General features: G+C 38.0%; 1 protein-coding gene across 1 annotated transcript; it reads right to left on the bottom strand.

The window, feature by feature from the left end:
- Positions 1 to 5,174: 5,174 nt before the first annotated feature.
- On the bottom strand, positions 5,175 to 20,300 carry LOC308640632 (ankyrin repeat domain-containing protein 26-like; the record flags this gene model as incomplete). Its single annotated transcript, XM_081312452.1, has 11 exons — positions 20,199 to 20,300; positions 19,520 to 19,548; positions 19,354 to 19,435; positions 17,536 to 17,609; positions 16,322 to 16,415; positions 15,724 to 15,806; positions 15,436 to 15,554; positions 13,570 to 13,750; positions 8,390 to 9,335; positions 6,661 to 6,800; positions 5,175 to 5,201 (listed from the first exon to the last, which is right to left on the bottom strand). The coding sequence occupies exons 1-11, from the start codon at positions 20,251 to 20,253 to the stop codon at positions 5,175 to 5,177; spliced, it is 1,830 nt and encodes a 609-aa protein (XP_081168578.1). The 5' UTR covers positions 20,254 to 20,300.
- Between the last annotated feature and the right edge of the window lie 1,720 nt (positions 20,301 to 22,020).

Raw genomic sequence — 22,020 nt, 5'->3', positions numbered from 1 at the left:
CATTGTCTAAATCTCTAGATCCACATTCAGTGATATATATAATATAAATAATTCATCATTAATGTGACATTTAGGATCCACCAAATTAGTGTTGATCATTTGGTTGTTCGAATGAAGCTTAAATGCTAGCATTTAGACAGTTTGAAAACACATATCTCAATAAAAACTGGTTTGCATTTGCACTTCAAATTTTCTTGTAGATGTACATAAAGTTTCTTATTTTGAGAATTTCATCATGTATATGATACACACATCCACTTCCATAGTTTTTAACATCATACATTTCATCAAACAATCCAAGTATTATATCAAGAGTCTGAAAAACACAATATTAGCTTTCATATCATATTTTTTCTTAAAAATCTCTGTATATCCTTGTGATGTTTCCAAAAATAGATCTTGTCTTGGTTTATTAGTAATTCTTAAAGCAGAAGCTCCAGTGGATCAAGATTCAAATTCTGTAGCAAGTGGAGAGAAAAAGAATTACATTTTTGTCTCAAATATTTTATAAGCATCAATCAGTTAAAAAGTTGAGAACTTCTTATTGTTCACAAGAATGAAAAATAGATATGTATGTCCATAATACAAAATTACAATGAAAATCAATATGCCCATAGTATTACCTATAGTTATCATGACTATCAGAGATCTGGGCTTCCCACCCCTTATTCATAAACTTACACCATATGCTAGGGTACTCTGGCAAGCACTAGGATGACAATATGGAGATGATAATGGACACCCCTCAACAGTCATGTATTATAGATTAAAAAGCAGGCAAGCAGGCAGTTGACATACAGATTCCTTGGCATTATGACAGGTATAAAACAGGACCCTATGGGGACACTGAGAAGGGACTTCTTTCCCAAATTTGTGTCAGTTTTGGAGGTCCTTTATTAGAGGTTATACATGAGTTGACACCTGAAGGATGAGGAGAAATTGTGTGAGAGAGAGAGAAGAGAAGAGGTACATGCAGACAATGAGAAGAGGAAGAACACTTGTAGAATCAGCAGTGGTCCAGTGTCACTAGAAGTTAGAGTGCAGTGACAATATAGCAAGTGAGAAGAGAGAAGGCTTTGAATAACTTGACAAGAATCCAGTTGATTTGAGTATTTTAATTTCTTGCTGATCAGGAACATACCTCAATATTTTAAAGGCCATCTATGCTAAGCCCTAAATGGAGATAAACTGAAGGCATTCCCTCTAAAAACTGGAACAAGACAGGGATGCCCTCTTTCACCACTTCTATTCAACATAGTTCTTGAATCTCTAGCCAGAGCAATTAGACCAATGAAAGAAATTAAAGGGATACATAGAGGAAAAGAAGAACTCAAATTATCACTATTTGCAGACAATATGATTCTATACCTAGAAGGCCCATAACATTTCACCAAAAATCTCCTAGAATTAAAAAATGAATTCAGCGAAGTAGCAGGATATAAAATCAACACCCATAAATCAAAGGCATTTCTGTATATCAGTGACAAGTCCTCTGAGAAGGAAATGAGAAACACTACCCCATTTACAACATCCTCAAAAGAACAACCAAAAAAAAGAAAGAAAGAAAAAGCAAACAAACTTGGGAATCAACTTAATAAAAGAGGTGAAAGATTTACACAATGAAAACTACAGAACCCTAAAGAAGGAAATCAAAGAAGACCGTAGAAGATGGAGAGATCTACCTTGCTCTTGGATAGGCAGAATTAAAATTATCAAAATGACCATACAACCAAAAGCATTATGTGGATTTAATGCAATTCTGTTCAAAATCCTAACCCTTAAATATAGGCAACTAGAAAATAATAGTAAAGCTACAAAGATTTATTATTCAGTGAACCAATTCAAGAACTTAAAGAACATTCCTTGTAGATGTTTTCAAGCATTTACTGCTGCCATATATACATTCTACCCATCATCTGGATAGATTAAGCATTTGGCACTGAGCCAAGTCAGAGCAACCACCACTGGGGAGAACAAGATAGCTGGGTTGGTGTTACCAGGACTTCAGGAGGATCCTGTCTGTTCCTTCTGTCATTCACAGGCCCCAACACTGACTATGGGAATATTTTTAACAACTTTGTAAGCTATACTTCCCTTCAACCCTGTGATGATCTTTCCCTTTCTCACAAGTATGACAATGTTGAGAGGAAAAAGTATAAATGACATTTTGTCTCTAGGTACCATCTAAGGATAATATCAAAGATCAAAATTAAAAAGCAGTTCATCTACCAGGTGCCAGAATGTGCCCAGGGTGTAGTGATAGCAATATTGCACACATAGGGCTGAAGTTATAAGAGTCTAATAAACCAGATTACATACAGGAGAACACCAAGGGAAGAAAGTTTGATAGTTTGCTTCCAGATGTAATGCAAAGGTGGGTGAAAGATAAACTTCCTGGGCTAATATTTCAAAAGTACATTCATTTCCCAATATTACTTCCACAAATTAGATGGTCTAGTTAGCTTTTGCATGCTACTCATCTCAAAGTTATGCAGTAGAGACAAATTAAGGAGATTAAGTTGCTCTTTCAGTCTAGGTTTTGACGTACTTGTGGAACTTGGATTCATCTATATGGAAGTGTCTATATTTTTCCAGTTGTATTCCTTAGTTTTCAGTTCAGATTCCAGATTGCTAATTCTGAGCTCCATCTGAGTTTTTATTGAAGCAAAACCAGTCTGTCTTAACTGTTCTGAAACTTCCAGAGCTGCTGCCTGGGTCTAAAGAAAATTAAAAGAATATATCTTTAAAACAATTTATAACCCAAATAATTATTATATATTTATTTTGTTTAGTTCTGAGTCAAAAATTCAGACAGCAATTTTACATGTGTAGAAGATACTAGACTTTAAACTTTACTCATCAATGCCAATTACATTAAACCTGAACTAAAAATAATCGAGTTCTTCCTCTTCACCTTACCTCCTCATCCCCTGCCCACCCCTCCTCCCATCTCCCCCTCCTCCTCTCTATTGCAGATATAACCCAGGGCCTGGCACAGGCGAGGCAAGCTATGTATCATCCAACTGTGATCACAGCCAGGAATCATTCTCATGTTAGTACTCAGATCATCCGATAATTTAAAGAATGATAGAATCAGTTCAATATAAAAACTGAAAAATTTAACCTAACAATTCAAGTATGTTATGTTTCTGCATCACATTTTTTCTTTTTCTCCTTGTAGTCTTATTTATGCCCACTATTATTAAATATCAAACGACTATCAGATGACAATCATTACTCAAAACAACTTTGCTCAATGATAGAGGATACACATATAACGAATATATCCAAAATACAATTTACAGGGAAGTGAGTTACAGCACATTACAGATAAATGATAAGATAGCCTGTAAAACCAGAAGTACTTGGTTTTGCTTCTCGTCTAAATCGCATCTTGCTGGTTGTTCAGTGCCTCCTTCCACTCGAGTGCCCTGTGTGTGTCTTGGGAAGTTTACTACATCTTCTTCCAGCTTCTTCTGATTCTTGTCTATTGTTTCAAATCTATCTTGGATACTTTTTAGAGAAAACAAGTTCTGCAAAAAACACTGGTAGTTTGCTTCCAGACGTAAACGTTTGAAGATGCACTATCCATCTTTGTAGTAAGATCATTTATCTGCATGAATAAAAAACACACTATCAAAATAAGATGCTGAAAATATTTGACACAAACTCAACAAATTTTACTTAAGTTCAATTGCAACAAAACAATCTATACCAGCATTGTGAGGAGTAGATTAAATTTCTATAATAGGATATATTAGCTTCTCAGTTGGTTGAGGATTACAGATCTATAAATCCCTATCCTGGCTACACAATGTTGGGGGAAACCTAGATTTTTTCCCCATGCTGACAAAAGTGTGAGCATTCCACTGATAAACTAACTATTGGATTAAGTAAATTTAATTTTGTATTTAATCAATGAAATATAGTTAGAATAAAAGTCTTGACAGGTCAACCTATTAACAAAACTTATTGGTATGATATAAAGTAGTAACTTTGTGAAAACAACTGTTAGGCAAATATATTTTCCATTTATTCTAGAATAGGTGTGAATATCAGATATTACTGTCACCTTGAGTGGGTTTATATTACTACAAGATAATCACCATGCAAACAATGTTGGTGACAGAAAAGTCAGAAAGTGCAAGAAAAATTTATTTTTATGTGAGCTCTGAGTAAAAGAGACCAAATGAGCAAAAATGGACAAGACAGAAAGCACAGTATGAGCAAGACAGAGAGATGATGAAATCAGCACAATTTTCAAAGACTACCAAGAGGCAGGGGAATAAGAACGTGTCCACATGTTAACTTGTAAATACATGTTCCCAGCCATGTAGTACTGGTGTAGTAAAGAAGTGGAAGCATTTTAGGGTTCACTGATGATTGGCTAAGTGACATAGTCATAAAATAGAATTCTACTGGGCAACAGAAAGAAATAAAATAGTGATGCTTGCTACAACACAGAGGATCCCTGAAAACACTATTCTAAGTCAAAGAAACTGGTTAAAAAAAGACCTGGTGTTGTATAAATCTACTTGTATGAACTATCCATTATGGAGTAATTTTAGAGTTAAAACTATAAACCAGTTTCCTCAACAAAATTCCCAATGTGCAAGAAGTAAAATCAGGAATCAGTAAATGGGGGCTGATAGTTCAGTGGTAGAGTGCTTGCCTAGCATCGAGAGCCACTGGGTTTGATCCTCAAATAAAAATAAAGATATTGTGTCCATCTACAACTACAAAAGAGTTCTTAAAAGGATCCATAAATGGGTTGGTATCAAACTAAAAATCTTCTTCACAGATAAGAAAACCATTAAGAATATGAACAGAGCCTACAGATTGGAGAAAGTCTTTTCCACATGCACCTGAGATAGGGCATTAATCTGCAGGATATACAAATAATTTAAAATATTTAAAAAACAAAAAAAGCCCAAATAATCCAATCAATAAATGGACAAAGGAACTGACAGACACTTCACAGAAGAACATTGGCAAATGGTCCACAAATATATGAAAAAAAAAAAGGTTCAACATCTCTAACAATTTGAGAAATGCAAATAAAACTGCACTGAGATTCCTTCTCTCTCTGGTCAGAATGGCAATTATCAAGAATGTTACAAATAATGATAAATCTTGGGGAGTGTGTGGGGAAAAGGTTCACTCTCACATTGCTGCTACGACTGCAAATTGGTGCAATCACTCTGGAAAGCAGTATGGAGAGTCCTCAGAAAATTTAGAAGGGAACCATTCGACCCAAGTTTTTCTGCTCCTTGGTATATACCCAAAGGACTTAAAATCAGCATGCTATCGTGACACAGCAATATCAATGTTTATAGCAGCTCAGTTCACAATGGCTAAGCTATGGAACCAATATAGGTGTCCTCCGACAGATGAATGGATAAAGAAAATGTGTTATATATACAAAATGGAATATTCCTCATCTGTGAAGAACGAAATTATAGCATTTGCCAGTAGTAAATAAATGAATCTGGAGACTATCATACTAAGTGAAATAAGCCAATTCAAAGGTTGAAAGTTCTGTCTCATAAGTGGATGCTAACACACAGTAAGGGGTGGGGAGGAAAGAATAGAAGTTCATTGGGTTAGACAAAAGGGATGGGAGTGAGAATGGTAATAGGAAAGACAGTCAAATGAATCTGACACAACTTTCCTATTTATATACGAATCCACGACCAGTGTAACGCCACATTATGTACAAATATGAGAATATGAAGTTATACTCCATGTATGTGTATGTTGAAATACAGTCTACTGTCATGTATATCTAAAAAGAACAATAACTTAAAATATATATATATATTACTATTGTTTGCAATTATGAATTATTAAAAAATATATTGGATTTCTAGGGCTTGGGAAGATGGAGGGATTAGACCACTGACAGCTAAAGGGTTCCAGGCTTCTTTTCAAGAACATGAAAATGTTTTAAAATTGACTGTAAGTGGTTACATAACTCTGCTAATATACAAAGAAAACACTGAAGTTTACATGTTAAATGGGTGGATTAGATGGCATGTGTATTACATATATCATAAAATTTATTTTAAGAAATCTACTGAAAGAACCTAGATAACATTTTTTCATTGTCTAGCTTCGTATCAGTACCAGACATATTACAAATATTTATATGCTTTCATAACGTATCTAAAATGAAAGAAAAAATAAGAGAAAAGCCTAGGTTTTCCAATAATTAAAAAATAACCTACACCATACATGTATTTTCAGAAAAGCATAAAAGCTTTTTTTGTACACTTTAAAAAAATTCATTTAATAATTACATGTAGATTGTGTATACATGAACAAAAATGAAGGTAATAAATGACACAATTCCTTGAAACATTCTATTAAATGGTACCTCTGGTTTAATTTTCTTGAATCACCATGGAAGTCGAGATAGCATTAAAAGGTGCTGGGTTTATAAAAAAAAGTCTCAGCTTTCCTCACGGTAGATATTTCAATGAAAGATGTATGACATTGTAACAGAAAAATTCCACAATAAAAAGTGTAAAGATCACAAAATATAAAATCAATTATAATGAAAATACAAAGAAAGCTATTCATTGAAATGAGTGTACTGGAACATTTTTATTACTTAAGCAGGTGTAGATTTACAGTTGACATGTTCACTTTTGTACATACTTGACTTGTCATTTGTCTTAGTGTCTTCTTTAAATCTCGTCTTTTGTCTTTTAACTTTGTGTGAAAACGTGGTAAATCTTCTGGTGAAGCAGATTGTAATTTCAGGATACCAGCCGGTTGTTTTTCAAGATGCCTCACAACTACGTGATGAGATATTTCTGTTAATGATTTTGTTACTCAGCTCACTTTAAAATATATTAAGAATATTTTATAATAATGTTTACTCTGAAAACAATCACTACATACACATATTCATCCCATTTTTCACATGTGTGTACACTCCTATTTATTTCTGAATTCCCTGAAAGAAACAGAAGGTTCTATACTCCTGCCTAATCACTGTCACATTCTTTAGCAATGGTCAAGCCCTTTCTATGTACTGCCCTCGATAAGGTTGCAATGCTCAACAACCCACTGAATTCTCAATCAGAAATGGTTATGCAAGTCTCACTGGTGGTGGTGAATTCTACAGAGGTACCCCTCTTATTAGAGGCTCAAATTAACCCCCAAATCCTCACATCTTCAAACCTTTGCTGAAATAATTCCAATATACTTCCATGAGGAATAAGAGAGACCCTGGGTAACCTGCTCTCCACCTCAGTGCCTGTCCTCAGCTCCTAGAAATCTCACTGGCCCTCACACCACTCCTGCTCTACATAAATCCTGCTGCCTCATTAGTCTGGAAATGGGGGTTCAGTGCCAAATTAATGAACTGTAGATGGCTACGATTATCTTTGTACTGAAAGGCTATTTCAGATAAGCAATTGGGCCTTGAAATGAAGAAAACTATGAGCAAGTTTTATCATGGATATATGCAATAAATTACAGATTACATCCACTGTTTTTGCTGCAGTTCATCACATTTGTCCCAACCTATGATAATGACAAACACGCTTTTTTAAAGAGGTGGAGAGGTCATGAATAAAGAAAAAAATATCAGGAGAGTTATTTTCAGATTTAAGTTGATTGGCATGACTAAAAATAAACTTACCAACTAGAAAGATATAAAAATATAGTGAAGAAAATCTATTAAAAAACACAGCACCTACATTTCAGTTCAGCTGGAAAATCTGGAATGAACTGTCAAAGTAATTAACTCAGTTGAAACTAGGTATGAGCATTTCCATTTATCTGCTTCATTGTGGTTTTAAAGTATGGCAACATGAAGACATTAAAATTGTTATTCCGTGATGGGATGTAGCTCATTGGTAGAGTGTGTGTTTTAGCATGGGCAGAGCTCTGGATTCAATTAACAGCACCAAAATTAGACATTGTTTCAGCATTATTGAGACAGTATTACTAATGCCATCATATACATCTACTAAGTCTGTGTCTCAGTCTCTCAAATCTTTATAAGAAACACAATTTCTTAAATTGAGGAATCTGTCATGTCCAAGTTTGAAAATTTCCTCCTTTTCAAATATTAAAATCCATTTTATCTAAGTTTTTTTGTGTGTTTATTTGGCATATGACTACCTAAGTTACTTTAAAATATACACATAGCATGTAAGAATTAGAGCAGGGAATTGGAAGATGTATCAGTTCAAACACAGATCATTTATTTGTGCTGGGAATGAGGTGTAAGTTATATTTGCTGGAACTCAGGTTGTACTTCTGTGTTGATAACAGAAAACACATTTATAATATATAGATTTTTATATTCATCAAGATTCAACATTTAGCCATAAGCAAATATCAGTTCAAGTATTCCTTCCAAGACCCTTTATACTTACTACTTCTTTCTCCTTTCCATATTGATCCAATTGTTCTTTTAAATGATTAGTTTCACTGGTTAATTCCATATATTCATTTTCCAGAATGAGATAATGTTTGTCATTCTGAGCTTGAATTCTTTTTATAATATCCTGAAATTGGGTTTGGATATTAATAATTTCATCCTTTTTATCATTAGCTTTGTTCTGATAGTCATGCAATTGGTCTTTAAGCAATGTAGTTTCACTCTGTAGTTTAGACACCTGCTCTCTAGAAGCTTCCTGCTTTCGGAGGTGTGCATTCCTTTTTCTCTGTTCATTTTGATGCCCGTGTTCCATCCCCTTCAGTTGGCACTGTCTTTGTTTCAGGTGTCTGTTTACCTGTTGTGTAGCCAAAGTCATGACTCTGAGAGTACCTCTTGTCTTATGCAGCTCGTTTTCTAGGTCACTAGTTTGTATTTCAGACTTTGGAGCCTTTTGGGAAGGAATCTCACTACTAACTTCTAGGTTAATTACATCAATATTCTTTTCTTCCTGTGAACTAAAGTCTTTATCTCTGGCTCTCTGGAAAGCAAGTTCTAGATTTCTTTTTTGAGTTGGACTTTCACCCTGATGGTGTGGAGCAGCACTAGGTCTGGCAGGATGCGATTTGACTTTTGTTTCTGGTCTTTCTGTGCTCTGTTTTTCACTCTCCAGTGTGCAGTTTTGCAGTGTACTCTCAGCTTTCCAAATATACAACTGTTCATTATCCTGGAATGTTTTTGTAAGTGTTTTCTCATTCAGTTTGACTGTCTTTGGAAGGTCAACAACCTTTTCTGTTAAAATTTCAGTATTCTTAAGGCACTTCTTTTCCTGGTTCTGATATTTTATTGGGTCCATTCCCAGGCTCCTCATAGAGATTTCATCCTTTGTCTTGTGATATTTATGCAATGGCTTGTTGTCTGATTCATCTCTAGTAGGAATCTAAGTAAAAGCAAAGAGAGACATTTTGCTACAATTCAATAAAATGACATTTTATAATTTCCTCTAAAATTAAAGAATAACCTGTATATTTATATGGTGAAAGGGTTTCAATAGATACTCCACTGAAGAAAAATTAGATGTAAACTTCTGAGCTTATAGAAACATAAATTCCCAAAAGTTCAAAAAGTTAATCCAAGAAAATGGATCTATGAGAGTAAAAGGAAATTTCAATTTAAAGAATGTCAGAATTGCCAGGTGCAATGGCACATGCCTATAATCCTAGTGGCTCAGGAGGAGCCAGGAGGATCACAGGTTCAAAGCCAGCCTCAGCAATTTAGCGAGACCATGACTCATTCATTAAAAAATAAATGGCTGGCGATGCATCTCAGTGGTTCAGCACTCCGGTTCCAAAAAAAAAAAAAAAAAAAAGTAAGGATTGAAAAATTCTGAATTACAGCAGACTGATAGAATAGAGTAACTGAACAGTTTGCCAATGTTAAAAAAAAAAAAAACTTTGCAGAACAGAAGACAGAGAGACAGAACCACATATATAATCTCATTCTAGAAAAGACATCAGAAACATGCAAAGGAGAAAAGATAAGTTCTTCAACAAATAGTGCTAGGAAAACTGAAAACCCATATTTAGTACGAGAAATTTAACCTCTATTTCTCACCCTACACAAAACACAAAGTGGATCAAGGAACTAGACATTAGGCAAGAGACCCTAGGCCTATTAGAATGTGAACAGAGAGCCTACAGAGGACTGGGGGGGGGGTGTTTGTCAGTGACACCTCAGATAGAGCATTAATCTCCAAAACAAACAACTCAAAAAAACTTAACACCCAAAACCACAAAACAGAACAAATAATCCAATCAATAAATGGACCAAAGAACTGAGCAGGCACTTCAAAGAAAAAGACATGAACACAGTAAACAAATAAATGAAAAGAAGTTCAACATATCTAGCAATTAGAGAAGTGCAAATTAAAACTATACTGAGATTGCAATTTCACTCCAGTCAGAAAGCCAATGGTGCAAGTAAAATGTGGCATATATACATAATGAATTTTACTCACCAATAAAAGAGAATAAAATCATGGCATTTGCAGGTAAATGGATGGTACTGGAGAAAATAATGCTAAATGAAGTTAGCCAATCCCCAAAAAACAAATGCTGAATGTTTTCTGATCTAAGGAGGCTGACTCACAGTGGGGTAGGGAGGGGGAGCATGGGAGGAATACATGAGTTCTAGATAGGGCAGAGGGGTGGAAGGGAAAGGGCGGGGGCAGGGGGTTAGCAAGGATGGTGGAATGTGGACATCATCATCATCATCCAAAGTACATGTATGAAGACACAAATTGGTGCCAACATACTTTACATACAACCAGAGATATGAAAAAATGTGCTGTATATGTGTAATAAGAATTGTAATGCATTCCACTGTCATTTATTTTTAAAAAATCAATAATAAAAAAAGAATGCAAGTTAACAAAAAAATGTTGGTGAGGATGTGGGAAAGAGTTTCACTCATACATTGCTGATAGGACTGCACAGGAAAGCAGCATAGAGATTCCTCAGAAAATCTGGATGAAACCATCATTTGACCCAGTTATTCTGCTCCTTGGTGTAAACCCAAAGGATACTACAGTGACACGGCCACATCAATACTTACAGCAGCTATTCACAAAAGGTAAGCTATGGAACCAACCTAGGTGCCCTTTAACACATGGATAAAGAAAATGTGTCATATATACACAATGGAGTCAGCAATGAAGAATAATAAAACTATGGCATTTGCCAGTAAATGGATGAAACTGGAGACTATCCTGCTAAGTGAAGTAAGCCAGTCCCCCAAATCCAAAGCTTAATATTCTCCTTAATCTGTGGATGCTAACACAGATAGGGGTGGAGGAGGGAAGAACAGAAGTTCATTGAATTAGATAAAAGAGAAGAACAGGCTGGGAGGGGATGAGAAAGATGATACAGTGAACCTGACATCACTTTTCAATGTTCACATATGAATACACGACCAGCCAAACTCCACATCGTTTTCAACCACAGGAATGGGATCCTAGTTAGAATAAATTATATGCCATGTATGTATAATATGTCAAAACACCTCTACTGTCATGCATACCTAAAACAAAAAATAATAATTCACTGTTTTTTATGTTGATATAACTTATAGAATTTTATTCTCTACACTTTAAACAGTTAAAAATTGCAAATATTTTATTATGTACCTACCTGTTGGGGTGGCTTCACTGGCAAATAAAAGAACATTTAACTTTAAGAAGAATAAGTTTTCAGTCTGACAGCTCAAGCATTTGACCAGCCTAGTACCAGCCTTAGCTCTACATGTACTCAGACACACAAGAGATCCCCAAGTTCTTTTCCTGAAAGTATTTCTCCCTTATTATATTTCTAACATTTTGGAGCAAAGTATGAGAATTGCCATCTACTGATAAATGATATATCCAGGAATAGCACTAACCACATGTATGTATACCAATGAACAATATATCACAATTCTGAAAAGGAGGGCGAGGCTAAAGACATAGGCAAGTTGCAAGATTTTTCTACAAGTATTTTGCCTCTGCTCCTAGTGCCCATCCACCAAGCCAGTTATTTCTTTCCTGTGAATGGATAAACACCAAAGAAGGCTTGTGTTTCAAAATACAAATGACAAATAAGGCAAAATGTGCAAGGCTCTGCTCAGAAAATCCTGAGATTGCTACTCAGCAGCATTTGTTTCATCTCAGTGAGGTTTGATACATAAGTCAATATAAGAAAGGGGAAATAAACTAACTTTATTGATCAAGAACAAATACTTACCAGTAACTTATTCTAAGAGCATATTATGGTATGCCATTGTTTCCAAAGGTGTTTTGCACTGAAACAAGAAATTACTTGGAGCAAAGTGTTTCTCTTCTCAAGAATGAGGAAATGATATACAAAATCAGGGTCCTCACTGGCCACACTTTTCCTCCTTACTTAACAGTGGGAGCAATAACACACATTAACACAACAAGGGAGTGAAGTCACTACCCAAAAGTAAAACATCTACTATTAGAAGTAAGGGTTTTGATATCATAGAGAAATCATCTATTCCTGTGGAAAATATTAAAAGGCCTTTCTCTTGATGAGGCTACTCTCAAAGCCATCATGGGACTGCTGCAGAGAAATAGAGTTGACTTAAGAACATTACTGAATTCAATGGGACAAAAAATGCCACCCTCACCCCCAAAATATGTACATTATGGTTATGTATATATGGATTTAAAACCCTGTATACTTTTCCATGATAATTACTGTTTAAAATGTTACACACACACACACACACACACACACACACACACACACTTGAAAACAATAGAGAAAAATAACTCAGGAAACGTATCCTTTTGGCACATATCCATCTCTTTTTGTTTGCAAAGATGTTTTACTGAAATTCCATATTGTAAATTCTGGCATTCTGTAATCATGAAAGTTGTCTGTAGGTTTCATTTTGTTCTGCTAAAATCTGCAAGTTCACTTCAGCAAGGTTTTGACCACATATCAGCATGTAGTGGAAAGTCTAAACACTTAATTAAAGAGTGGTACCTTCAAAAAAAAAAAATAAAACCTCAAGAGTAGGTTTACTCTTTTATTTATTTATGCATAAATGACTTACATTTCAACTGCACAAATGACAGATAAATGTCAGAGTGAAAACATTTCTTAAATATAGGTAGAGATGTAACTGTGAAAGACTTTAAAAAATGTATTTAAGTAGTTTTATAGCTATTTATTCTGTATCTTAACATAAAAAGCCCTAAATTGGCATTTATATCAGTGATCAAAGTCAACTTCTTCTTTCAGTAAACAGATGCTAAGATTTGCAGTAACTGATTTTGCCATAGATGCCATCATTTAATTTTAGAGTCAGATAACACTGTGTTTTAAACCCAAAGAGCAGTTCCTACCCCACATACAAATGCTTTGGGAGACCACAGATTGCTTATCGACGGATGACCTGGAAGTCTGTATTTCCTGGCATTGTGGGCGATGTCTGAAGTGTGTGGAAGTACACACACATGATGACTACATGTGGGTGAATCTGCCCAACAGCACATTCCTCAGACCACATTGCCACCATTAAGTGAAACATGGCCACATACAGTAAGTTAAAGGGATTTTATAAATCATACAGAGGAGATAAAGAATTTGAAACTCTACTGAAGGGTCATTTACCTGATCAAAATGATTTCTTGCAGTCCTCAATTTCATACCCAATGTATCGACAGAGATTTCAGCTTGCTTTCTCACTTTATCTTCTTTGTTATATTCTGCTTCTTTTTCTTTTAACTTGTCCTTATTTTTTTCACATAAAAGTTCATCATTTCTTCTCTTTGCCTCTTCCTTCAAGGCATACCTGGAGTTAAATATGGTTATCTTTAAATTAATTTTTGCCAGAAATGAAAAAATGTCTTTTTATGTTCTGGCTCTTTGTATGCTAATTTAAAATCCTAATAAAAATTCTACATTCTCTGAAGCTTTTCTTTTCTAGCTTCACATTTTTAATTTCTCCTTCATTCTTGTCTAAAACATACATAACTGAAAGGCATAATAGAAGACTATTTTATTATTTGGTAAGTTTTTGTTACTAGTAATCATTTTAGATACCACAGAAAAGGAATTTTGAAATAATTTGGTAAGCTGACCAGTTCAAAATGATCTTTTTTTGCACTATCAAAGATCCTCCCCAGTTAAAAAGATAATTTCAAGTCAAATAAGTTTTAAAGACTTATGAGTATGGTAATAATATGATTTCATCTTTATATGTCATAAAATATGTCAGGTATACCTACAATTGACTTACAGTATAGCAGTGGATTTAGAAATTCTTCTTTAAACATATATGTTTTGTATTACTGTAACCCAAAACTGGGATAAGAAATCTAATACCTGTTTTTACACTTATTTCTGTTTCTTTTATAGCAACATTTTCAACTTACCTTGTTGGTCATTATGTATTTTACAAACAAGTTAAAATCCCCTTTGGAACAAGAGAGAACCTAATATTTAATCCAATTATAAAGATTAATGTCCTTCAACAGATGAATGGATAAAGAAAATATACACAATGAAATATTAGCCATAACAAGAATGACTTTATGTCAACATGTACTCCACTATCATGAACACTTAAGAATAAAAAAAAGTTCTTTCAATATAGAAATCTGAACAAATGTGATTTATAAATGAGAGTAAATTTAACTACATTTATTTTTAATGAATGTTAATGTAAAAACTGTACCTGAGGGTCTAGCTCAGCACTAGCACATCACACTAGTCACACAAAACCCTGGATTTGATCCCAGGCATGAGAAGAAAAACTACAAATGTATAAAAACATGTTTTAGGGCAGTGTAGAAAACCTCATTGGTGGAATACAAACTTTCTTGAGCAATTTAGAAATCCTGATCAAATATCTTTTTAAAATTTCCCTACTTTCTATATTAAATTTTTTAAAAAAGTAAACAAATGAAGAATCTAATTTTTTCTCTCCTTTTCTTTTGTTCTCACCCCCACCTTTGGCACCAGGAATTGAACCCACAGAAGCGACATCCCAAATCTTTTTCTTTTTTTGATTTTCAGACAGGGTCACACTGATTTGCTTACGACCTTGCTAAGTTGCTGAGGCTGGCTTTGAACTTTTGATCCTCCTTCCTCTGCCTCCCAGGCTGCTGGGATTATAGGCATGTACCATGGCACCTTGAGTGTAAAATGATTTTTTCTAAATACTATTTCTTGAAACATTAATTGTAATAAAATAGTTAAAAATATAAACAAATAACACCAAATTCTGTTAGTTAAATAAATAGAGTTCTAGCAGAAGGGTTTCCATATAGCCATTAAAATTGTGACAGGGAAGAATATGCATTTAATTTTTAGAAGTATTCACATTTAACAATATGTTATCTAGTTTGTAAGAAATTCGAATTTTATTCAAATTTTCTCCCTTGCAAAATGCCAACAGACAAAGATTTTTCCTTCTTATTTCAACTAGAATAAAGGAAAGGGTTCCACCCCTACTTTGAATCTAGGATATGATACCTCAAATCATGGAGTTGTTGTTTCAGTTTTGCATTTTCCTGCTGAAACTCTGATAGCCCCTTTTTCACCACAAAATTCTCATTTTCTAGTTGTGCATTTCTTTTTAAATGTAGTGAACACTGTAAACAGTGATGGTTTTTAGGTTTTATTTTTCTTTGAAATCGCAGAACATCTTTCTGGGTTTTCAACAAAATAACAGAATCTGTAACAAAGAAAAGAAAGTAGAAGCACAATATGTGAGTGATTTTCATATATGAATGCTGTATATTTCACATACATTATTCATACCAATGTGTCCCGACAACATGTGACATGTTTTGCTGTTTCTGCAGAAGAAGCAGAAGAGACCATACCCTTCTTCAGCTTAAAGTCTAATGGAGAAGACAGACACATGAAAACCATTATAAATGATAAATTCAGAGAGATGATATAAGATAAAACAATCGAGACCAAAAAACACAAAATGCATTCATACACAGGTAATGTTCATAATGGAAACTCCCATATTGCCTCAAAACACTGATTACCCTGGTCTTTTCCATCTGGCACGTGTCTGAAATCTCTCTGCCTCCACGGCTTCTTTCCATTTACTCGCTGTGTTCTCTCTCTCTCTGCCCTTCTCAGAGTTTATCACCCTTTCCCTTCTGCACTGCATGATTTCCAACTCCCCTGGGACTGTGTGTGTCTTGTAGAAAAACTAAGAGGGACACCCTCAGTGTAACCTGTGGCTGGACTCTGGATCTTAAGAGAGACAACTCATTATCTTTCTGGCTTTCTCAATTCTACCTGTTTACTAGGTTCATTTCTCCAAGTATTAGAGTAACCAGCGCTCATGTTAGAAATCGATATTCCACCCCCAGAACTGTTTAGAGTGTGTTGTTCTTACCACGATCATGTCTGTCTGCTTTCTCTTTTGCTCTATGTTGTTTCTCACCAGATGAGAGAGAAACCTGCATCTGCAGATGAGCCTCAGAGAATATCTGCAAAATGAATGACCCCAATGAGTTGTATGAAGATTTTGTGACCATTCGTTTAGACACCACCCAATTTTTGGTCTAAAATGTAGACAAGTCCAGACTGAACAGTCATCCTTTCCACAGGGCAACCTAGCATTTGTGATCCAGATAAACCTGAACTCTATTCTTCCTATGGCTCTGGATTTGTTAAAAGCAGGGCAGAGTTCACAGAAAAGGCATCCCCTGACATCACACTAACAGAGGTGTACACACCCCAAAGAAGGGGAGGAACAAAATTCATTGTAACTCTTTCTCCTTCCCATTCCCCTTCACATGTAAGAGGGTTTTTCAACTCTTATTTAAAAGGATTTTTGAGGAATACTCTTGATATTACATGGGATTTCACATTATAAATGCTAGACTGACAAAGTTTTCATTTTAAAATATGAGACTTAGGTGTTCAGTTGGGGATCTGACACTTGGATCAGACCCCTGCCCAAGGACCCACACGTGCAGGCCACGTGACATACATCTAGATGCATGCTACCTAATATTGCCCTGGGAACGCTGGCAATGTCAGAAAACATGGTGAGATGGCATCTCCAAATTCCATCATTCCCCTGTTGCTGCATCCAAATATATTTCTTTAACACACACTAAAGACATTTTGATCAAATACTCAACATATGGACCGATTTTCTGCATGCATGAGAAACTAAATGGAAAGGTCACCACAGAATAAAAATCGTTCAACGTGGAGCAAATGACAAGTGATTTTCACCAGGTTGTTTAGTGTTTGGCAACCATCACCCTTCGGTAGGAATGTATCCAGTGGCCATCACACTTACACCATTCATGGTACAGGTCCTTATTCCTCAGTCTCATGTTTCATCTCAATGTTTTTCCTTTTCAAGGCGCTTTCTCACGTGGAAGGACCAGTGGAATTTAGACACCTTTTACCTCCATCACAAAATAAAGTTTAGCTCTAAGTTGACATGATTTCTAGTGCTATTTTCAGATTCTAACCACTTAAGGGGATTTTTAGAAGAAGACTACTTCAAAAGTATTTTCACCTGGCCTCCTTTATTCTTCAACAAGGAAAACAAGAGGAAACCCGGAATAAAGGAGTTGCATGTTGACATACCTGTGGCTGGCTATGTTGAGTGTCACCAGAACTCTCATGCTCTTCCTCTGAGGTCACATCAGAATGGGTCCTTGCTGACAAGTGAATACATTTACTCACAGTCCTTAGGACTGAGTTAGATAAGTGAATGTCGATCTAAGTAGAAAGCGGTAACTGTAACACCAATACAACTAAATGTTCCCAAATACGCTTTCCAAGTAAGTTGAATGTCAGGTGAGGAACTCCTGGTTTCCATGTTGCACGGTTTTCCTTTCCTTGTGTTTGCACCTTGGGTTGGACCAGGCACTTGTGCAATCTTGTCAACTACTCTACACTTAGTTCTATCCCTTGGCCATTTTAGTTGGCAACCGGGGTCCTCTGCTGACTGGACTGAACACAGCCATTCTTCAGCCTCTGACTTACAAGCAGCTGTGGATAAGATGTGCCTGTCCATCTGCACCCAACCAACAATGACTTCTTCATGGAGTACTGTTCCTGATCCAAATCATCAACACACAACAGGACACCAGGTTCAATGCACAGCACATCTCCAAGATTCATCTGCTCAAGGTCAATGTGATTTGTTCAGAAACAAACCTGAACTTCCACATGAAGGAAGGGCTGAGTGTGGGAAAACCATGGTCTAGAGCAAGCTGCATTCTAAGCTGCGCCATTGCATGGAGCCCCAAGAAGTGGGTCAAGAGCTTCTCAGCAAGGTGAGTGGAAGAGGGGTTTTATTCAAATTTCACACTGGACACTCAGAAGGGCTTATGGATTCAGAAAGCTGTGTACCACAAACAAACAAAGCCCATAACCTGCAGGCCAACACCAGAGCAGATCTGCCTCTGACCAAAGGAGGGAGAGGAGAGGAAGCTGCATTCTAAGTTGGGCCTTGGTGTGTCTTTCTAAGAATGAACCCAGGATCAAAAATGCTGCCTGAGCTGGTCTGACCACAAGGCTGCTCTCTGCACTGGTGCTGAAAAGCCTGCTCTTCTCCCCATGGGTGAGGGGAGTGCTGAGGCTGTAGCCGTCCTTGGAGAAGACCACCACAGTGGATCAGTTCATGAAAACAGCACGCACACACACTGACACACACACACACAAAGAAACACAACAACAGGATCATGGCAGTGCCTATCAAGGGACTTCAGCTGTGTGTCCTAAAATATGAGAGAAACTGATGCAGATGAGTCTATACCCATGAGACTCGGGTTGGAAGGGCGATGGGGAACCTGTGTGTCTGGCAGTGAGCAGCACCAGGACCCGAGCAGGCAGAGAAAAGGTAACAGAGACGGTGGTTTTTCTGGAAGGAGGTGCAGACAGAGGAGAGTAGCCAGGAAGCAGGAGACGGTGAGAGCATGAAAGCTGCAGGCCCACACAGAGGAAGGTGTAAAATGGGTCTGCATTGTCTCAGGATAGAGGGATGGTGAGGACTGATGCAGAGCACAGGGAAGGAGGGACAGGCATAAGGACTCAGTGAGGCACAGCTCCTGTTAGGAAAGATTTCTAGGAAGTTTGAGAAGGCAGGCCTTTCACATTCTGAGCAGAGGCTCAGGTGACATTTGCACAGTAGCTAGATCTCCCCAAAGGCTGGAAACAGGGAGAATGGAAACAGGATCAGAGATCCATGAGAAAGCCCCAGTATGAAATGGAGGGGAAGCAGTTCAGAATGGAGGGATGTTTCCAGGAAGACGGAGGAGAGATCATGTGCTGAGATGACTGCCAGACATTGGGGGCACATCCTCCCACCTCCTTGGGACAACGACCTTACACGTGGGAAGGCTGCTAGCATTTCAGTTGTTTCCACACAGAGATCCCCTGGAACGTTGTAGTGCAAACTTACCTGATCTGTCTCTGCTTCTGCCTTCCCTGGTCCTGGACATGGGTCGGGCTCCTTTACTGTGACGGGGGGCTCAGCGTGCTTGGAAAGAAGAGAGGACATAAAGGGTGTGCATCTCCCCACTGCAAAGGGAACCATTCAGCATCAATGTAGAGCTTTAATTACCTTCGTGCAAGCAGAGGCATCCCGAGATGCTGAAACACAAAGGGACACACTGTTAATCCAGGTGAAGAGGACCACACAACTCAGACCTTCCTCCACATAGAGCTGAGGTGCATGGTTTCACTCTGCTCAACAGTATGCTATCTGCTGAGTTTCCACGCTGGCTGGTTCTGGCCAAACAACAATTATGTGACTCAAAGCTAATAGAGGAGCTTCGTCAATAGGTTTCCTGAAACATGCAGTTTCTTTCAAAAAACTGAGATTATGTGTCAAACAGTTATAAATAGGACAGAAAAGGGTACCTATACCAATGCCAAGGTGCAGACTGATGGGGAGCTCAGCAATCTCCCATGGCAGCCACGAAGAGGGACCCTGAGAGATTCAATGGCAAAGCCCAAGTAAAAACAGAAAAAAATCCCAGCCAAAGGGCTGGGTTTGTGGCTCAGTGACTGAGCGCTTGCCTTGTACATGTGAGGCCCTGGGTTTGATTCTCAGCACCACATAAAAAGAAAGAAACAAACAAACCAACCAACCCAGCCCTCCCCCGCCAAAAAAAAACCCACCATTCAAAGTACATATCTTACTAGAAACCTGTCATTTCTCAACAAAGCAAGACATGTGAAGTAGTTAGCTGAGATACTTTGACAGGGACACTAGGACACCTATGGTTTGTTTCTCATACCCCTGTAGGATGCTGGTTCCTCTTGTGCATCCCCTTCTCCTGTATTCTCTGGCATAACCGGATTAGACTTTCGTGATCCCCTCGAGTGAGAACAGATAGACCCCATATCTAAGAAATAAGGTTTGTTCGGTGTAAACGATTGAGACATGGCGATCCAAAGGACCAAGGTGAAATTGGAAGGTCACAACTTTATCAATAATCATTCATCTCTCTCTCTCTCACACACACACACACAAACAAACACCCATATATGACCCAGATTTTGGATGCTTGAAGAACAAATTCTATAAAAAATTCCGTTTACAAACGAGTTTTGTTCTGAGGAACTTAGGAGCACCCTAAGCTCGTGGGAAGGGTGCTCCTGCTGGTACCCAGATTCTGTCTCCTGCCTGCTGGGTGACCTTCTCTTCCTCTGTGTCCCTCTGCTCACCCCCTGGCCCTCACAGGTCTTCCTCCTCAGCCCCTCCCCACGCTCCTTGTCCCCTCCTGCCCAGCTCGCCTGACACTTCACTTCTCACCCAGGTCCTTGGCACTGATGGACCAGGGCCTCCTGGCCTTGTCTGAGGTGGTCCTGGGGCCAGGTCGGGTCTGGTGTGGACAGAAGGGCCCTGCGCTGCACTGGGGGGGTCTTTCCCAGTTGTCAGGTGGCAGTGGTGGTGCAGGTAGAGACCCCATAGCATCTCTCCCACTCTGTCTCGGGAGGAATTCGTGGTCCATGAAATGAGCCTGGATAGGTAGCACCATGCCATGCCCCGGAGTGGCTCTGCCTTTGAGCTAGCCACCCCAGGCCTAGCTATCCCCACCACTCACATCTTGGTGGCCATTAGTCTTCTTGTGTGTGTGTGTGTGTGTGTCTGTCTGTCTGTCTGAGACACAGATTATTTTTCCCTTCCTGGTGAGTATACAGCAGTCTCTGCTGGCTTGGATTTTACCTTCCTTAAACAGTATAGCTCAATACTCACATGTGTATTCATTTACATATTTATTTGTTATTTGAATGTGTCTTCCTCTGTGAAATCTTTTTTGAAACTTCTCATCCGTGTTGTACTCTGTTGGGATGTGTTCCCCACCCTCCCCCAAATATATGGACAGTACTTTGAGTATTCTGCACTATAAGCACTTGATTGTGAACTAAAAACATCTCCCACTCCAGACCTGACCTTCGAACATGGAACACACAGTGACTCAAAATGACAGTAGTAGGATTTTTTAGTTTTTCCATTTTTTGGTACCAGGGATTGAACTCAGGGGCTCTTGACCCCTGAGCCCCATCCCCAGCCGTATTTTGTACTTTATTGAGAGACAGGGCCTCGCTGAGTTGCTTAGGGCCTCACCATGGCTGAGGCTGGCTTGGTCTCACGATCCTCCTGCCTCAGCCTCCCGAGCGGCTGGGATGACAGGTGTGCACCACTGGGCAGAGGACAAAGTAGGATTCACAGAGACAAAGCCCTGGAGATTTACATGGTACAATCTTGGAAAGAGGAAGTCACAGAATCCAAACCTGGAGTGCTTCTGAACCCCAGAGATTGCAGGTAAATGCCAGAGCCCATACACCCGGTGATGGGGTCAGCAGGGTCGGCTCACAGGATGGAGGTCACAGTAACAGGGGTGATCTGGTCGACCTGCACCTGGGAGAGTTTCCCAGAACCTGGTTAAAGGCAGAGCTCATTCCTGCTACCTGAACAGGGCTTTGTCCCCTGCTCTGCTTCCGTGTCCGACTCTGTCCACTGAGCATCTTAGGTTTGCTGATCTCTGAATTTTCTCAGTATTTGAGGCAGTGTCCTGTGCAGCTCTGTCTTTACCCCACTGTTTTGGGTCCCAT

This window comes from Spermophilus citellus (assembly GCF_964194105.1).
Source record: "Spermophilus citellus genome assembly, contig: SCAFFOLD_262, whole genome shotgun sequence".
In the NCBI taxonomy this organism is placed as follows: domain Eukaryota; kingdom Metazoa; phylum Chordata; class Mammalia; order Rodentia; family Sciuridae; genus Spermophilus; species Spermophilus citellus.
The sequence above is the reverse complement of the archived record's forward strand: the minus strand, read 5'-3'. Positions and strand labels throughout refer to the sequence as shown.